The sequence below is a fragment of the Petromyzon marinus genome, chromosome 22, assembly GCF_048934315.1.
Source record: "Petromyzon marinus isolate PM22_M1 ecotype Great Lakes invasive population chromosome 22, UKy_Petmar_22M1.pri1.0, whole genome shotgun sequence".
Taxonomy (NCBI): domain Eukaryota; kingdom Metazoa; phylum Chordata; class Hyperoartia; order Petromyzontiformes; family Petromyzontidae; genus Petromyzon; species Petromyzon marinus.
In genome coordinates this window covers 10,860,317-10,880,000 of record NC_133688.1, presented here as the reverse complement: position 1 = coordinate 10,880,000, position 19,684 = coordinate 10,860,317, and the positions used below count along the sequence as shown (strand labels likewise).

The 19,684-nt window shown below is 44.3% G+C and overlaps 1 protein-coding gene across 2 annotated transcripts in view; it reads right to left on the bottom strand.

Moving 5' to 3' along the window:
* The window catches only part of HMCN1 (hemicentin 1), a 279,869-nt gene extending 263,349 nt beyond the window's left edge, over nucleotides 1–16,520 (bottom strand). For both annotated transcript variants that reach the window (XM_076068718.1, XM_076068719.1), the window contains exons 1-2: nucleotides 16,189–16,520; nucleotides 14,955–15,451 (exon numbers count right to left, since the gene is read on the bottom strand). In XM_076068718.1, coding sequence (XP_075924833.1) covers nucleotides 14,955–15,291 — 337 coding nt within the window. In that variant the 5' untranslated portion in view covers nucleotides 15,292–15,451; nucleotides 16,189–16,520. The remainder of the gene's footprint in view (nucleotides 1–14,954; nucleotides 15,452–16,188) is intronic.
* Between the last annotated feature and the right edge of the window lie 3,164 nt (nucleotides 16,521–19,684).

Below are 19,684 nucleotides of genomic sequence, written 5' to 3'. Positions count from 1 at the left end.
ACTCAGCCTCAAATGAGTACCTGGCGTGGTGTGTAAACATGGCCACTGGGGAGACAAAGGCGGTCGGGCATGGTTGCTGGCCTTCATAGGTGCTACTCGCTAACAGCACTTGCCCCAACAGTCTGTTAAGACTATGCGGGCGGGTGGGGGGGGGTCTTTGTCTTTGGTGTGTTGAGAGCTCGATGCCAATGTCAAGGTCTCGATGACGAGAGGGCTTCACATGAAGAGAGCTCGTGTGGTTTTGATGTCCCTCCTCCGTTGAAGGAGTGCACACTGCTGTGGGTTTACCATGCTGTTCGTGAGTTTGAGTTGCACGGCGTTAATTGTTTCCCCTTCATGAAGGAGGTGCGTGCATTGGCTTGTCGATGTCCCGAAAGCGGTTGATGTTGAAAACGAATGTGCGCACGTGGGGCTGGCCCTTATGGAACGTGCCGTTGTTCAGGTGTTTAGCTATATCATCCATGTAGTAAAATAACACACCATAATTGATACTGGCTAACAGTTTAAATTTCGTCAGGATTAAAAAATATATATATCTATTATTGTAAGGTCGTGATTCATTTCTTTGCGGGCATGCAATACGTCATCCGTTCACAGGCATCGTTGACTAAAATACCAATAAAACATTGAAATTGATAAACATCTTTCGCGCTAGTTTCGTTCGCGAAACGAACACTGGCGCGAGTCCAATGACGCACGGTGAATGCGTCTCTCTCTCCAAGGGCTTTTATTTGTTTAGGATTTAATTCCGTTTTATTCGTCAAGGGGTTTGTCATTTTTTGACTTATCAAATAAAAACATTAATGTAACAAAAGTGGTGATGATGATGACCTCTGAAATTAAGACGTGATAATGTTGCATTACAGGAATTCTATAATGCTGTTTCAGGTAAATTAATTGTGTCTAGTGCAAAGTTCGTTTTACATTGGTGAGAGCCCAGTGACCCACGGTGAATGGGTCTCTCTTTCTCCAAGGGCTTTTATTTGTTTAGGATTTCATTCCGTTTTATTCGTCAAAGGTTTGTTAAGGGTTGGGTTATTTCACGTCAAATGCTGTGAGGCCTTGTTGTGGATGGCGCTGTGTTATAGAGTCACGTTTTAGTTTGTTAGTTAGACCATGGATTCTTGCTGTGGCCAGACATCCCTTTGGAGTGGTGAAAGAGATTCCTCTGGGACAAAAACCGCTCCAAGGCAACGCTGGCCATGATGATGATGAGCAGCTACATCGAATGCTTCTGACCACAGTCCCCCCCAGCTATAATTTTCGAGCTAAATAGCAACAGACCTCTGTATTGAGCCATGTAACATCACAGCGGTGCACACCTGTGATCCAAAACTTTACGGGAAAAGGGCTGGTGGGCCATAGAGAGAGACCGTGAAACTCCCAGACCAGCTGGGCTGAGAGGTGGCCAGGAGATGTCACAATAGGCAATGGGGTTCACGAACCCATCAGTGAGGGTTATGTATGTATGGTAAACATCTTTCGCACCGTATGTAGCCAACCGTGCTTATCGGAGATGTGGGGGAAGGACAAAAAACGAAACACAAAAAAGCAGCTCTATCCTCCATATGTGTGGGGTTTCTCCAGGTAAGTTTGGTTTCATCCTTCATGATAAACACTCCTCAAAGTGAAATTGAGCAAACATCCCAAGGCAGGATGTTTCTGCAAAGGTTTTCAGACTCAAGTTATTTTAAGCAGAAGAGCAAACATGAAAATCATTGGCAAGATTAAGTTAAAAAAATGTTATTGTAATTGTTCTGACTAGAATATTTGTTTTCATAACTTGCGCGTTTTTAAACATGCGTAATTGTTTGTTGTTCTAGTGATAAGTTCAGAAATACCTAAGCCTGAGCTCTCCAACTGCCCGGGTGAAAAGTGGGCCATGTCTTTGCCCAATCATGGTCCAGCTGGCTCAATTCTTAATAGCTAAATTGACTTTTCAAATAAAATGATTAATGTAACAAAAGTGACGATGAATAATGATGAGGACAATGAACTCTGAAATATAAAACATGATAATGTTGCATAACAGGAATTCTAAAATGCTGTTTCAGATAAATGATAGAGTCTCGTGCAAAGTTCGTTTTACAATGTCAAAATGGATTGTGGGTAACGACATACGTGTATTTTATCAGGCAACATATGAACCAGTTTCAACTTTCAGAGACTCTTCAGCAGTAGTCAGGCCTGTTAGAGAAATGTTGCTGGGTTCCCTGATTTTATAGACAAAGGGCCCTCGGCATCACTCTCAAGGTCCACACCTGCAAAATGTACGAGTCAAGTGAACCCACAATATAAATTTAACAATGCTAATAATCATGTATTTTTACACGGCGTCTTCCATTGAAAGATCACAAAGCACTGTACACGTGGACATCTCAACACCCCATTAAAAAAAACAGATTGAACCGAGTCACTGATATAGTGCTAAAAAACACTGACATGCCCCCCCCCCGAGTCACGGATACGGCTGGGAGGGAAAGGGGGCACGTTCCACAGGTGGGGGGCAGCCACACGGCAAAAGGTCCCCCCCCCCCCAACGGTCACCCTCGGAGCGAAGTCTCGTCCTCGCGATGCAGGGAAGGCCATGAATAAATAGCAGGTTCACTAAATGTTATAATAACAGATTGTTCAATGTCACTGCAGATTGAGCCAATTGGCCGAATTCATGACAAATGAGGAAAATCGGCTCAAATTCAAGACCTTTCCACTCAGTGGCAGTGCGACCCATTATTACGAGGTGGCCAACGCTCAGCCCAAACTGACGGAGTGGCGGCAAAGGGATGGAACGTGTCCAAAATGATGTCCACCGTTCGCGGGGCACCAGAGCGGTGAGATGTTAACTGCCTCGCCTGGTGTGCAGGAGATTGTCCGAGCCCGACCCTGACGGCTGTATATTTGAAGTTTGCACGTTCTCCTCGTGCTCATTTTTTTTTTTTTAGTTTTTGCTAGTTTTATAGTTTCAATAAAAGTATTTGTTTCGTTTATAAACAGAGCGATGGAATCCATCCGCTTGTGGATTATACGTGAATGATTGCGTTCGAACTGGCTTGGGGGAGTGCCTTTATCCAGCAGTGCATTGATCCCGACTGATGATGAACACCATTTCATCCCGACTGATGATGAAAACCGTTTCATTAATGAGCGTGCGTGCCGTAAATATGCTACATTTCAGGAGGAATGCGACATTCAACAATATCAAAAATAACAGCAAAGAATGATAAGCCACGGATGATTTGCCAGGAAAGAAAACCCCCCACCCCGTCGGATATTTCTAGGAATTAAAAAAGCTATTTATCTTGATTTGAGCTATTTATTTCAAGTTCTGAAAATAACATCAACTAAAGCCATAATTGATAGATATCGTACATTTTTGGGGGATAAATCGCAACAATTAGAAAACGGACTGCATATCCCAGCTAAAGTCTGCCAAGTCCTTTATTTTATTGCAGGCAAATTAATTATTTTAAAAAAACACCAACATTTTTTATTTTCAGTCGTGCTTTCTCAGATTTGCATTTCCACAAATCCGTTTACCATCAGTGTAGAGAAACCAGACGTAAATATGTGTGACGTTCAAGTCTTAACCCTTAAAAAATAAGAATTCCCTCTGAGGAAATACTGCAAGCGATTTCTACAGGGCCCGTTCACGCTTAACACACGGCATAACTCATCTAACTCTTTAATCATCAACGTGTTATTTCAGTCGTTCTGTCGATGGTGACAAAAACGTACTTTATAATATAGAATTTTTTAAATTCTGTCTACGGCTGTTATTTTGGCCATAATTCACCACGCTCGTCAATGTGAGCGGGTAAAGGTGTTCGGTCTGGGATCGGTTCAGAGGTCACTCACCACTTGGCGGTGCTGACGGCGGCCAGGAATCTAACTCGGGCACACTGGGTTAATAGCACAGTGTGCTCACCACTGTGCCACCGCTCCACTCATTACGAAATGTAGGCATGTAATGATCGGTACAGTATCGTACGTGAAACGATTTACACTAATTGGTTATTGGTTCATTGAGTGCAGCAATGAGGATAATATACAATACAGAAAGACACGTGTGTGAGTATAAATACATTGCGTTCACAATAACTAAGGGATATACAAGCACGTGTCATTAAGCTCCTGTTAAGGCTTGTTAGTAAGCAGCTATTAAGGCCGACAAGGTACATTTGTGAAGTGTAATAGGGCAATAAACATGCATACTCGGCACATTTCACAGTACTAATGCTGACCCCACCACAACATGTAGTGATTTTAGGCTGAGTCAACCGAAATGTGTCCCAGGACAGGCTTAGATACAAACTCGCACCGGTAATGCATGCGGACAATAATTTAACATTCTCCAGGGCTGCACTGCAGAGTTGTGCTAACCACTTTAACAATACTCCCAACACTAACCCACAAACTCACACATACTTTGCAAGTAAATTAAAGAACGAGCATCCCCCAGTTCGCCTTAAAGACGTCGGGGAAAGTGCCGTTAGCGAGCGCTTACTAAGCCTGGCACGGCACCACGCATGGCCGTCTTTGTCTTCCCAGTGCTGAAGACAATACACCACACCAGGTACGCTGAGTCAACATTGCAGAAAGTTTGGAATCAAACCAAACAACCCCTGTGCAGCGTGCCAAGAAGCGCTCCGTCACCGCTCCCCAAATGGACACACGCACGCGCTCGGCAGTACACTCACAAGTGTCCTCTTTTTACAGGCTCAATTAAAGGCTAGACAAAAAGTCAACCCCCCCCCCCAAAAAAAAAACACGTACAATACACCCTTCAATCAGCCTGTCAGTCTGTTTTTATAGTCTGCAACGTGGAAATGGTAGCTGGCCACTGTCAAGGCACTGTCGATGCCCTGATACCTGTGTGTAAAGGGATTAAAGAAAGCCAACTACAGTCTAAACACAGCTATGCAAACAAGTGCCCAGTGCAGATAAAACAAAGGGACTGCTCCCCGGCCGGTTTTGCTGCACTCGAACCAGAGAGAGGGTGAAGCCATTCGGCACCAAAACAGCACTTCTGTATTCATATTCTTCTGTATTCAGATTGTGTCCTTTCACTCATTGGTGACAACGGAGAGGAAATGGGGACTGGAAGAGAACTGAAACGCAATTAATTTTGTCAAGTTAATAAGTAATATTAAAAAATATATTTTTTTCTAAAAAACACGCTTTAATGAAATGTACCGTACGAGTAATGGCAGAACTCCACGACTCCAGAAAGTGGCCCAAAACTGGGCCGTGGTAATTTACAGCCAACGTGGACAATTAGACCCAAGCCAAAACATAACATATAAAAAAGATTGTTTAATTTTTTTTTAATCATAGATTATAGTATTGTCATCAGTATGACATACGTATACCAAGTTTGCAGTCGATACGACATTGGCAAGTGGGTTAAATTGAGTTACAAGATTTGAGGATACGACAACAACAGCGAGTTAAATAAAAGCCTGTAATAAACGTTTTAAAATATATGTTTTTGATTTTTTCTGATAGAATATAGTATTTTCACCAGTATGACATAAGTATACCAAGTTTGCAGTCGATACCACATTTGGAAGAAGGTAAAAATTGAGTTACAAGATTTGAGAATACGACTACAGAGTGAGTTAAGTAAAAGCGTGTAATAATAATTATAATAAAAACACTATCTGCTGCTGCTTTGGCACGTTTAACAACAAAAACACTCAACACATTAGTCCATCATACTTTGTTGCCTTAAAAGGATACAAACACAACAAGTGACGTTTCAGGCAATGCTTCTTTGTATGTCCCGTGAAGAAGGGCCATTGCCTGAAACGTTGCCTGTTGTATGAAGAGGGTAGATAGAATTGGATTGTCTTTTTCTCCGAAAGTTTGTACTGTGGATGTTGGAACAAAACAGAAAGCCCCTAGATAAATACACAAGAACAAATTGTTAGTTTTTTTATTACGATGAAAGTTGAAAAAATTGGCACATGTTATTTGTTATTCCCATTGCTCTGCAGGGCAAATCATGTCTTTATAGTTCTTAGTATCATTATCATCACATTAATGACATATCTATCTGTACCATTGCTTGTGTTTGGACATTACCTCTGGAATGAGTTTACACTGCACAACTAAAATATCCAGTCTTGAAGGTTGAAACATGCCAATTTCAGTGAAAACCCTATTAAAATGTGATGGCTTTTTTTGTGTGTGGAGTAATTAGTGACTGGCCTGAGACCAAACTCACTATGTATGAGAGTCTGGTTTAATAATTGGTGGCTTTCTTGAATTCAGGATGTCATTGGTGCCAGCTCATTGCTCTGACATGAGGCAGTCTCTGAGGCCCCTGGCTAATTCTTGACTTGAGTTTCGCAATGATTATTGCAATAACCTCATTTACAGATGCAACCGACTGAGGCACGGTTTTAATCACGGGGTCGCTCGGTCGGTCCTGCGGTGGGCTCAACAACCACAGCGTGTATTTCCGAAAGCGTCCGAGTCCAGCCGTTGCAACAGCCTCCTTAATGGCAGTTTCCCCTCTATGGCAGGAAATGCACAATTATTATTTTTATTGTATGAAGTCATTATGTGCTATCATCCCGCTCCCAGGAATGGTTCATTAATTGCATTCTCAGCAATGAATTCCTGCTGCAATACTTGTCATAAAGGGCTCTTTAAAAAAACAATTTAACATCTCTAACCAGATGTCAATAATAGCTAAAGCATGTTTTTCATGGCATTGGTCCCACTTCAGTGTTTTTTTTTTACGTGGCTATGATTAACAACGTGGCTGGGTGGCAGAGATTGTAAAGCACACACAAGTACAATACGGTTGCAAATTCGAATCCAAGTTGAATCCATGTTGAAAGTGAATTCGGCTCATCTTCTGTCCTTGGTTGATACGATCCTTTAATGGAAGATGACAGGAGCACTTGCCTCCATCAAGGCAATGTGGAATTTCCGAAGCTGGCTTAGGGCTGGTTAAATTTCGACTTACAACTTTCGTGACTGTAGGAATTAATATTCTTGGGTTTTTTCAGTAAATTCACGTAGATATAAAATAAAAATAATAAAATAAGTGTAAAACAAATAATGTATAAACAGGTCCCTGCAGGGTGGGCTGGTAGGACAAGTCTCTGCGCTGTCTATTGCTGATTTTACACCCAACAGCACGAGATTTCACTTCGTTAAAGTATTGAAAGGGGACGGACGGACGGACACATTAATCTAGTGCAGGCTGGTACACTCAGTTTACAACTTCGTTCTTACCAGTATAATATTATTTTCAATTTATTTAAATGTTCTATCTAAGTGACTTTACCGAAAGAACCAAGAATATGGCTTAGGGCTCCCAACAAAGATGAGCACTGCACCAATGCTCGTTTGAACAGCGATCCTCTTCGACTAACCTTGTATGGACAGATGCCCATAACAATGTCACGATTCATAATCTTGGTTCTTTCGGTAAAGTCACGTGGAAGGGAAATAATAACAATAAAACAACAACAAAATGTCACGATTGCAACAACCGGCGCCACTAAGTGACAGTGACGTCACCACAGCGCTTGTGCCAGGCTAGGTGCACTTTATGGCAAAGTTTTGAAGGCTCGCAAACAAGTGGGCACGGGACAAATCCAGGTGAGGGAGTTTGGCAACGGATTGACCGACTGAGATGACTTGACAGATGCACCACCTGTGCTGTCTCTTGTCGCTATTGCCCAACCAATACCACATGCACATTTTTCATAAATACACTGGAAATGCAAAGGCACATGTGCCGTGCATTATATGCACAAATCTGCATGTAGTGACAATACGGCATAGGGGAGGCCTTCATACAGCTGTAGATTGGGAATGTTTTCTTTATATATAAGAGCATTGAAAGCAACTTGTCATAAGTTGACAACAGATAGAGCTGCAGTGGGTTTACAGGTTCGCATTGCCAGTGCAGCCATTCATCAATTTAATTATATTGTTTACATCAAATTCCACATTCCGATGGCAGAGGCCAAGTAACTCCAGAGAACAAAAACTGTTAAAATAATTATTATGCAGCAGTAATAATGCCCTTTATTTAGTGAGTTAGAAAAAACACAGCGACACTCAAAACTCTCCATCAGGTCTTCCCAGAAAAGTGGTATTTTATTTACCCCAGCGGAATGATCGGATGAGTTAGGCTCGTTATTGAGATTTGAACTTGCAAGGTTCCAACGGAGTCAAGCAACTCTCACCACATGTATTATCCAGCTAGATCCAGTAATACATGTGCTAGTTGTGATGTTGCATGCCTACGTAGAAGATAACCCCAAACATCATTTTTAATTTAAAGTAACTGGTATCAAAGACCACAGTCATTCATCTTGCCAAAAGCTTGGGAACATTTGACATCACGTGCTCACATCGAACTGCAGTATGTGCACCTTTTGCAAAGCTATTACCCTGCTATTTAAGACAATTAAAAGGTTATTACTGCCAAATTAAAATTGTTCTCTTTTTTTGAGAAGGCAATTTAGAAAATTACTCAGGATTAAAGATTATGGGCAAGATTGTAACATGGTGCTGAAGTATAGAGTACATTTCCATGCACTTATGTATACATAGCATTTATGCTATGCAATTTAAATTAAAAAAACACACATAACGAGGTTTGTATAATTGCCAAAAGGAAATGACATGCAATCCTTGTTGATGGGCCTTACATATTGATGTTTCCCAGTAGCCTATGTTTAAAAAAAAGGCAACATTGGACCAGTTTCAATTTCACCTTGCCTCATCAGCATGCTTTGGCCTACTGAGCAGCCCAGTGTTATGGACAAGAGCCAGCCATCACTAATTTAGGGCCCAAATTGTAGTTTTGCAAAGGCACAGACAACACTATTAAATATATCATTACGTGCTAATTCAGAAAGTCAGTTATATTTTTTTATATTATTATAATGCACCAAAGAAAAGGCATAGATGCGGACCCCAAATTTGTTTTCTCACACCACTGCGGGCGGAAGGGCCTTCACTGGAGCTAACTCTGGAGAGCATTTGGCCTACTCTTCCACGGTGACTGGACACTTTGGAAGAGGTGGGTCTTGGTCAAGGCGCTATATAAAGTGCATCAAGATAAGATACCTACACTTTACGATCGACTTATTGCGGTGCACAAATTGACACTTTGGTGGACAGAGGTGGTGGGTTGGGCGATTTGAAAAGCGACTGTTGCACCGAAACATGGAATTGAATCAGCCGCGGTGGCGAGATTATTACTGTGTTGAATTAACTTGTTGTTACACAAAAGCAGCTAACTTAAGCACACAGTTAAGATGTTTGTATTATATTTTTTCCCTAATAAGCCTTCATCAGGAAGCTGTAACCAGCAATGGGATTGCGAGGTGGCCAACGCTCAACCCAAACTGACGGAGTGGCAGCAAAGGGATGGAACGTGTCCAAAATGACGTCCACCGTTCACGGGGCACCACCGTGGTGAGATGTTAACTACCTCGCCTGGTATGCAGGAGATCGCGGGTTCAATCCCGACCCTGACGCCTGCTGTATATTTGGAGTTTACAGGCTCTCCCCGTGGTCGTGTGGCTTTCTCTCTGGGTCCTCCGGTTTTTCCATCCACATTTAGAAACATGCGTTTGGAGTATTTGGCTGCTTTGAATTTCCACCTGATAAGCCACTTCATTTCTGGCCAGGTTGCTTCTGACAAATAGCTACATAGCTCAGTGGGCCTCACCTGGTAAAATAAAATTGTCTTGTAAAAGTATTTGTTTCGTTTTTTATTGTAGTAAATTGATTTTAATAATTGCATACAGTAATACCTCAATATACGAAGTAAATGCCTTCCTGAAGGTTCGTTTGCATATTGAAACTTCATGTATGGAATAAATTACAACATTAGTGCTCTGAGGACGCATTTCCAGCCTTTGTAATGTGCAATTTCATACTCCAAACATTTCATAACTTACCATTCATGCACTGTACAATATTTAAATTTAAAACTGACACAAAATAAACATCCCAAAGCGCCACAATCAAGAATCCATCCCATAATGTTATTGCCATTTATATGATTTGCACATTTGTTATTTCTTTATTCATTGATTTCAGTGTTTTTATTTATTACTTTACTTTCTTTTTAGCTTGCTGTTTAAAGTAATGGTGATAAACCCAAAGTTCGTAAAACGGAAACTTCGTTGATCAAGTATACACATATCGAGGTGTTACTGTGATTCACTAAAGTGCCTCAAACACCCCTTTTTTAACTCCAAACTCGAGTTATCCCTATTTTTTCGGCCATTCTCAAAGCATAACCATTACAATGCATTTTAAAAGGCAGGCGTGTGAAGTGGCAAAGGTTTCTGCTTTTCTGCTGCTAAATTTAAGGTTACAAATTTGTAACGCACGCAGCTTCTACAGATTTAGAGGCACGAGAAAGCACAGACGGGCGGATAGGAAGCCAGAACCGATGTCAAGCTACCTGGCCCTTTATTGCGATGTTTGGCCAAATCTATTCATGTGCGAGGAAAGCAGCGCACCCGGAGAAAACCCGCGCATACGAGAGGGGGGGGGGGGGCAACGCTCGATCCCATACAGACGGAGCAGACGGAGTTCAACAATTTGCTTCGCCGCCTTTCTCGTCGCAAGCTAGGGTATATGGCATCTCATCGATGGCCACGGGGAGGGAGTTTGGCAAGATTTGTGCGGTGATCCACTAACCCTCGCCCTCCACGGCACTGGAGTACAGGCGTGCGTAGCCACCACCGCCAGGCAATGAGCTTGTTTTGGTTCGTGAGGTCTTTGTTTGACACTTACGGTGAAATTAAAAAAACATTCACCGGAATAGTTTTTTTTAGATTGCCGAAATACGGCAATACTCCAGCACATGGTACGATGTAAGGTAAGTGTATCGTTCACATTGCAAGATATCGTCGTCATATTGTGATTTTTGCCTCATTTAATTTTCCTTAAAAATTTCATTTCCTGACAAAATATTTAATAAATAACACAATTAAAGTTGACAAGAATAATGAAAGTAAAAAACTATTATTACCCATAACATTAATGCTTTTTAACGATTTCTGACAGTATATGTGTTATAAGCATGATGGATTGTAATATTTGATCATTAGCAATACTCATGGCAGACTTATATGAAACGACCTGCAGTTCAATAACTTCGAAGTACAAAACCAATTTGACAATAATGTGAAAACGGAAACTGACATCGTGATGATCGTCACATCGTAAACTATAATATATCATATCATACCGGATAAATAAATAAATAAACGGATTCTTAATCTGTGATCTCTATTGATCTGTATGCAGCACGCGCGTAATTAACATTGCAGTCTCAACGTAGCACTGCGATTGAAGACTTCAATTGTGTGTGTGATGTAACCAATCTTGCATTTCCCTCCGAGATTTATGCACATTAAGAGGAATGTGGTCATGAAAAAAGAATGATCGTGTGAACCAATTCTTTATTTATTTGTGCACAACCAACAAACCGCTATACTTTGCATCCACGCAGCATGAATAGATCACCTTAAATTAACATGAAAAAATGGTATCCATGCAATGTTTTAGTAGTTCTGAAAAGAAGTCCATAACTTTCACCAGCTATCAAGGTGCTGAGAACAAGCAATATTGATTTCAGATTTTAAAAAATAGCTTTGCTCCTATCTCACAGAACCTAATGGGTGGGTGTATGTTCATGACCTTTTTGTATCAATACATCAAACGTACAACAAATCTGCACGTGCCAACAGTACATCATAATTACCGTGTCAGTTATTCCTAAGGCTAATAAATGACCTTATAAAAGTCTTTGGCACCCCATCATGTCAGAGAATGGTCGTGGAAGATGTCATCACTGAACCCCAATTCACTGCTTTGTAGACGCTTCTCTGGCATGCGGCTCTGTCTGTTATGATATACTGCAGCGTAGGCAATGGAGTAGCAATGCCCTGAAAACACCGACTGGCACTGCTGAACATTTCCATGGAATTTTAGCACGGCAGTGGTTGACAAAATTAAATATCATACTGCCAAAGGTAAGAATGTTTTCCCTCACAATATGTTCTCGATTATATACGTAAAAAGAAACATATATGAATTGCACAAAGCAGATCTTTGTTCCCTGAGACAAATATGCTTCCATTCGTGCTGTTACAAATCGCAAGTGTTTTATGACTGCACTGATGTGCTGTGCGTTATGCATATGTAGAACATTACCATTAAATAATTACATTGCCTTTTGTATGGTGGAATCATGGGGCACGATATCATGTTGCTGAGCTTGGACATTTCCTCTGAACCAAACTGCCATAAGGCAATTCTTGCCTTGTACAGTGCCACCAATGTTATATGAGACGTGAATAAGAAGTTGTGAAAACTGGTCTGGAAACCCTACGATACATTTTTCAGAATCACGCGACGGGTTTGTAATGGTATTGATCATAAAATATTTTTTTCTAAAATCAACCAGCCTGGTTAAAATATTACAAATTCAAATCTCGGTCATGGGCTTACTCAGCCCATCAAAATTCCTGGGCTGCTAAAAGGAGTACCACTTTGTGTAAAGTCAACAGTGATCAACCACAAAAGGTAGAATATGGAATTTCCACTACAGTAGTGGCTTAGGCCCCATTTATAACATACATAAATTGCAGCCACAATGCCCATTCAAGCACTTTTACGTTTTCACCTATTTATTTCACAGCATCCTTACTGTAAGAATATGCAACAAGCCACACGCTGTGAATAGAAAACAGCTATTTGTGCATTAGCTTGTCTAAAAGCGTGCATTTTTTAAAAAAATCAGCCAATGGCTTAGAACGCTAGAACACTCAATATCTGTCAAACAGTTTTGGGGCAGCACACAAGGGATTCTGGGTTTGAACCTTGAAGTTGATTGGAGATGTCTCAAGTGCACTGGTGCCTATGGCAGGACACTGCTAAAGCAATGCTGAAGTCCAGTTTAGAACATGAGAAAAACAACAACAACATTCTGTTGGGTTTTCAAGGCATTGTGGGGTTTTCACATAATTCCGTTCCATTTCAATATCTTTCATCTGAACATGCAACGCTTTGATTGAAAACCACCGCAATTGTGGGCCTCTTATCGGAGCCACTTGCCAGCAGCGCACCTTTTCAGACATGTGCGTGCGTGCACGTTTAGCTCTCCGACGCCTTTCCGCGCATGCACCAGCGTGTTGTTTGACACGGCGTCCGACGTTTGTTCCACATGCTGGGGAGCATCTTCAGCAAGTGAGCTCCCAGCACACGGAGCGAAATGACGTCGGCACATCGTTGGCAAACAACCACGTGGTACGGCCTGGAAACACGTCGCTGAGCGATAACAGCACAACTGCGCAAGTCTACACAGCGTCATGCATGTTCGTGTTAAAATATTATTTAGACAGCTATTTAAAATCTGTCTCAAAACACAAGACAGTTTGGAAATGCACATCATTTCAATGAGGCTGCATCTCGAGACCTTGTCCAGCGGGGTTGTGTATTTTAGTGAGCTTCGGAAAAAAACGGGATTGAATTTTAAATATATATACAATCTGAAACAGGATATTTTTTGTTGGGAGAGGGGCATGAGTGGAGTGCAGGAAGGGAATGGAGACTACGTTCTATTTATGAGTAAGAATGAACAAATCAGGTAGAGATAAACAGTCAGAGGCAGTGGAGAAACGGAAAAACAGTAGCCTGAACTTGAGCAGCAGAGTGAGTCAGCTGTGTGGATGGCCAGAGGGGAGGGGCGGTTCCGGACAGCCAGGGCATCAGAGGAGAATGAACGACCCCCCCCCCCCCCCCCCCCCCATTGAGAGGCGAGTGAACCGGTAGTTACAACAGGAAAAAAAAAACCCCATCGGTGGCTGGGTGTGGAGATATCGACCAGGTGGAAGAGACAGACAGGGGGTGAGTCCATGAAGGATCTTTAACACGATCATCGCAATCTTGCAGTTGGGTAAGAAGCTAGTCCAGTGTGTCGAGTGGATGGATGTGAAGATGAGGGTGATAAGAAGGTATGATTTATAAACACCATTCTTAGAACCACACAGCACGCATGCCACAAAAGCATTCTGATGAATACTCCGCGTAACAACACGAAAAAGGCAAAGCAGTGCGCCCGTTAAAATTCGTAAATAGAAACAGGTTTGCGGGAGGAATGGGAGCAAAGCCATCGGAGTGTAAATCTCCCGACTGCTCGCAGGGACTAAGCCTCCTCCGCCTCGTCCGACAAGCAACGCGCACGGCGGGGGACGTGGGGGGGGAGGGTCGCGCGACCCGGCAGAGACGAGAAAACATCGTCGTGTGCCCCAAACCAGGCGCATTGTAAACTCGGTGCTCTTCAAAACAACAGACGATACAAAGCCGGTAGGATTTGCACTGGCGCTCGGCCAACCTCGGTGCTCTCTATTTAACCAGGTGCAAGGCAACTCGGGCTCATCGTCCCCTCTACAAGGGAGAACCCGGCAGGCCTGTGCGTTTGTAACATTGGCATTTGGAGTTTAATTTGTACATTTTAAGTTGTGCTTTGTTCAACTCAGCCTACGTCATCTCCATGGCGTAAACGAAAACAAAAATCCCACTTTTGTGGGAAGCCAAAAGCCATGGGAATGTGGAATATCGACAAATGGCTCGGGGCTTCAACATGAGATGAGTACACTTATTGTGCTCCGTGGCACAAATACAGCGGCTTAGATTAGGGTCTGAATGAATTACCAGACCGATGGGTATCCTGTGCCACGTTGTGTGATGATGCAAAACCCGTGCTTGACCGATGAATAAATGAGTTCCCCACCACAGGAACGTCAGTGTCCCAATTCTCTTCTTCAACCACGGAGACACTTTAACTTCTATGAATCAGAACTGCGGCACGCCAAGTCACGTGGCCTAATAATGAAAAACCCGGGGGTAGCGGCACGGGAATCAATGAGCTCTCCGCATTTCACGTCGCATCTTACCGGGGTCGTGAAAGGGAATGAGAGCGAAGTTGTACAGGGTCTTCTTGGGCCGGTTGAGAGACGTCTCCAGTATCTTGGAGGCCCCCTCAATCACCTGCACCAGGTCGTCGTACATGGAGCCGGTGACGTCGAAGACGAACGCGAGCGTCGATGCCCCCTCCGGGATCTCGGGCTGCCCCTTCCCGTCGGCCGTGGGGCTGCCCACCTCGTCCCTGTTGATGATCACCTCATCGTCCTCCTGACCCCACGCGACGCGGGGTCGCAGGGAAGCGCCGAGTGCCAGGAGGAGCAGGAGCCAGCTGCGGAGGCCCCTGAATTGGGCACAGCCGCTCTGCATCGTCTCTCTCTCTCGAGATGATTACGACCGCACCGCTCTAATCTTCTCGTTGAGTCTGGATCCAGCTCTCGGACCACGACCGGGATTTAAAGTCATTCATCCGACGATCGGCGCAGATAACTTGAGGCTTCTGCTCTCCGAGTGGCCGCTCATTCAAGCCCTGCCGTTCACGCACAAAGACAAAAAAAATGTGTTCCCATTGCGTCTGCCTATGTCACCCAATGTGAGGTCGGTGCACATTCTGCTCGATGGTAATTTTCGGCTCAGTCAATCTAAGGTGATGCCTAAAGGCCAGGATCAGAGAGCAATTGTCCGTGATGTTGTATGTCTGGGCACTAAACTGGGGTTGTCAGGACTGTGTAGTGTAGTGTGGCCAGCAACGATGTCACTGCACCGCACTTATTAGTACAGATGCATAGACAGACGTTAGAAGGCAATCTGCATCAGCCATTGCTGCATTCCAACCACTGACACTGAATCACACATGCACATGGCTATGGCACTTTCACCACTGTATTACATATTGCTGGGTTACCATATCTATAAAGTGTATATCGGACACTAGTGATGTGGCAACTGCAAATACAGGAACACACACACAGACTGCAGTACTGCACGAGAGCATTCGCAAATTGACTGTTCAAAACATACCACGGTAAATGCAATAGCAGTAAGATAACGACACGACAGTGTGGTTTTAAGACAGGACCTGGCTTTTGAACGTCCAGAAGCTTCCAGGACAAATAACTCAACATGTTCCTGTTAATGAGCAGTCAGATTTGAGCAATCGCAGTTATAAAGAAAAGAATACAGTGTAAACAACAAATACAAGTCGTAAGCAACATATGTTTAGACAAAAACAACACGACATATGTGCATATATGTAAACAAACTCACAGCAGCTGACGTTTCGGAATTTTTGCCGGCTGGAAACGTAAAAGTCGAAGAGCTCCGAAGCTAGATGTGAGAGACAGAGACAAGTTCAGGGGACAGTGCCCACCACCAACCACCCACACGAACAACAACCCCCCCCCCCCTTCAGACGAGTCCTGAAACTGCGTGGAGAGAGGCGAAGACGGCGACAGTGGAGGCGCCGTGCGTTTGGCGATCTTTTTTTGGAGTTTTGCGGTCGATGGGTTGCGGTGAGTGAGTGAGTGGGGTTGGGAAGGAGATGGGAATGGGCTTTGAGGGACCTTTTGGTTGGCTCCCTTGCACGCAGCGGCTATAGGGGATGGAGGCGGGTTGGTGGGGGGACATTCGCGCTTGCTTAAGCCAATCGCAGACGCATTTCTCGTTTCAGGAAGAGGGGGCGGGAGAGGGAGCCATCCAAGAAGGGGGCGATGGGGGGGTGTGGAGGGGAGGGGGGAACAACCCCTGACTTTTTCTTCCAAATCTGGTTGGGGGATCTGCGGGTGCTACCGGCGAGAGAGAGAGGGGGGGGGGGACTTTGCCATGTCTGTATGGGGGTTGGGATGCTTCCATGCTCGAGTTGGGGCCCGATGGGTTGTGTCGGTGGTGGCGGTGGTGCGAGGCTGTTTGAAGACCATCTTCTGCACGGCCGTGTGTGTGTGTGTTGGGGGGGACGGCGGAGCGTGTGTCTTGATCTCAAGGCCTGGCATGCGTTCGCAGCTCGGCGTGTTTGTTTAAACACGTGTTCTTGCGCTGTCAGCATTCACACGCACGCGCACCGGGCAGTAGCTGAGTTCATCATGTGCAGCACATCGGCGAGTTAACGCCGCAGCGTCGCGACGCTAAAGCAAGACACGGAAGAGGACCTCGATGACGCCACCGGTCGGTGGAACAGGGCCTTCCCTCCTCTTGAGGGGCGCTCTTAGAGGGAATCCCGAGAGGGTATTTGGCCTACTTTTCCCGAAGCGTGGGGGGGGGATGAACACATAAAGTGCCCTTGGTTTGTATAATTATGCCGCGGCGTGAAATCGAATTGAACTGGCGACCTCTCTGTATCGCGCGTGCAGTGTGGTAACACTCTGTAACACTATATTTGTCCCTGGGTAGTAAGTGTTGTTTTGTAATTTCTTATGCCTCAAAAGTATTGAAAATGGCTATTATTCCCCACAAACTTTGCTTTTGTGACCAGGACTCTTTGTGAAGGAATGAAAATAGGTAAATTTCAAAATATCACTGTCCTGGTCACAAAAGCAAAGTTTGTGGGGAATAACAGCCATTTTATGTATTTTTGAGGCATAAGAAATTAGAAAGCAACACTTACCACCCAGGAACAATTTTTGTTGTTACACAATGTATAATCATTACCAAGCACGGCCCCTTATGCGTGATGCTCAATTTCCAAGTCAACTTGCAACCCGCAAGTCTCCAGCTCTGTTCCATCTCCTGGTGCGGCATGTGCACATCACGGCCACGTGTTTAGGGGCCGTCCATAAATGACGTCACGCGATTTTGGACGATTTTTGACCCCCCCCCCTCGTCACGCGGCGTCACAAAAAGTCAGCCCCCCCTCAAATATGACGTCACAAAGCTCTGCCCCCCCCAAAAAAAAACATGCTTCAAATCGCTTTAAACTATTGTCATTGTAGTGCGTATTTAATGTGGCGCTGCACTCTGATGTTGTAGGAGAAAACATTAATTAAAAAGTCTATTTAATTAAGTAGAACGTGTTGTCTATATTTATTTAAAGTTGCGTATTTTGATGTGACGTCATATTTCTCAACCCCCTCCCCCCCCCTCGTCACAAATGTCTGACCCCACCCGCCCCCCAGGTGCGTGACGTCATTTATGGACGGCCCCTTAGTGATGAAATGCCCCCCCCCCCCACCCCGCGCGCCTCCTCTCGCGCTCCACAGCAGTGTGTGGTTGTCGACGGCGACACCACAGCAGACATCGATAACAGACATCGATCGTGTCTCGTCGCGCGCGGCGTGGTCAAGTGGTGGACAGTGGGCACACCCCGACCGTCACCAAAACGTTGGGACAGATTCGCTCGAGTGGGGCTCCCGAGAGCTTTAATCTCAGCTCAGGGGTGGGCAACTTGCGGCATCGGAACAGTGCCGGATGAAGATAGTGCGGGGCCTGTAGCATATGTTATAAAGGTTGGCCCTAAATCATAATAAAAACACGTGAATAGTAACACACGTGTTTTTAACTTGCATAGTGAAGTAATTGTATTTTTTTCATTTGCTATACAGCCAGATAATACGACAAATCGCTAGCCTTAATAACCCAGTCGTTCATAAAAGTTGAAGGCGGTATAGTACTAGAGTAATAGAGCAAGTGCAGAATCACTGAATCGGAATTTACAGCTTGAAAGCATTTAGCGCGGGGCCCTTGAAAGTGCGGGGCCCGTAGTTACATGTGTAGCTACTTGTGCTACTGGGAAAATCCGGCACGCGGGTGGCTCTTTGGCTACCCCCCTCGGGGCTCTAAAAAAAAAGCTAAATCTTAAACATAATTTAACGTAAAGATAATTGATTGAATGCGGCAGGGACTGTGTCACCATGGAATGTCTTGGTGGCGACAAAATGTGCAACAGTGGAGCTGTATTGTTGAAGAAGAACTAAGGGGAGGACACCAACTAAACAGACGCAGTTTATTCCATCACCTACTTTGTCCATTTAAGTCAGAATGTGTTTGTCGTCTGCTCCATGCCTGCTGCCGTGTTTTGTGTACATTAAGCTCTGCTGCGCGTGATGCGGCTCTCGAACTATTTTGGGTCAAAAACAACAACAAAAAGTCTCTTCTTCTTCCGAAAGGTTGCCGACCTCTGCTCTAAGAGAAGTCCCTTTTCTGCCAGCACTACCGGCAGTGGCGTGGGCAATGCCATTGCAAGGCTGCGCCTTTACATGTTTTTTTTTTACCGCAGCTGTCCGCCTCTCTCTCGTCGATTAGCCCGAGCTCCAAGCCAACGTTGAGAGAGCAGTGGGGAGTCTTAGGCTGATGATGACTCCAATGCCGTTGCTGTGATTGAAACGGCCGTGTGTGTAATAAGCGAAGACTTACGGTTCCCTATAACCCTATATGTCTTTAGGATTGTGGCGAGTGCTACTGGTGTGAGCACCTAATCAAGCCAAGAAGACAAGATCAATGCTGGGGCCGGCATCAATACTCGCCTTGATCGCCTTTGTCTCCCGCAGTACTCTAATTGTCCACACAGGTAAAGTGCACATTCTGGCACGAGTAAACCTAAAGGAGACCCAGACTAGATGTAGATACTGCATGCCATTGTTTTGCAGGGACGCTATACAGTGTTATTATTCAACCACATACCAACGTTGGTTCAACGTTGATATATGGTATGAACCGTTGGACCAACGTTTGCTCAACGTTGGCATGTGGCTGGAACCGTTGGACCAACGTTGGCCCAACGGTGGCATGTGGCTGGAACCGTTGGACCAACGTTGGCCCAACTTTGGCATAT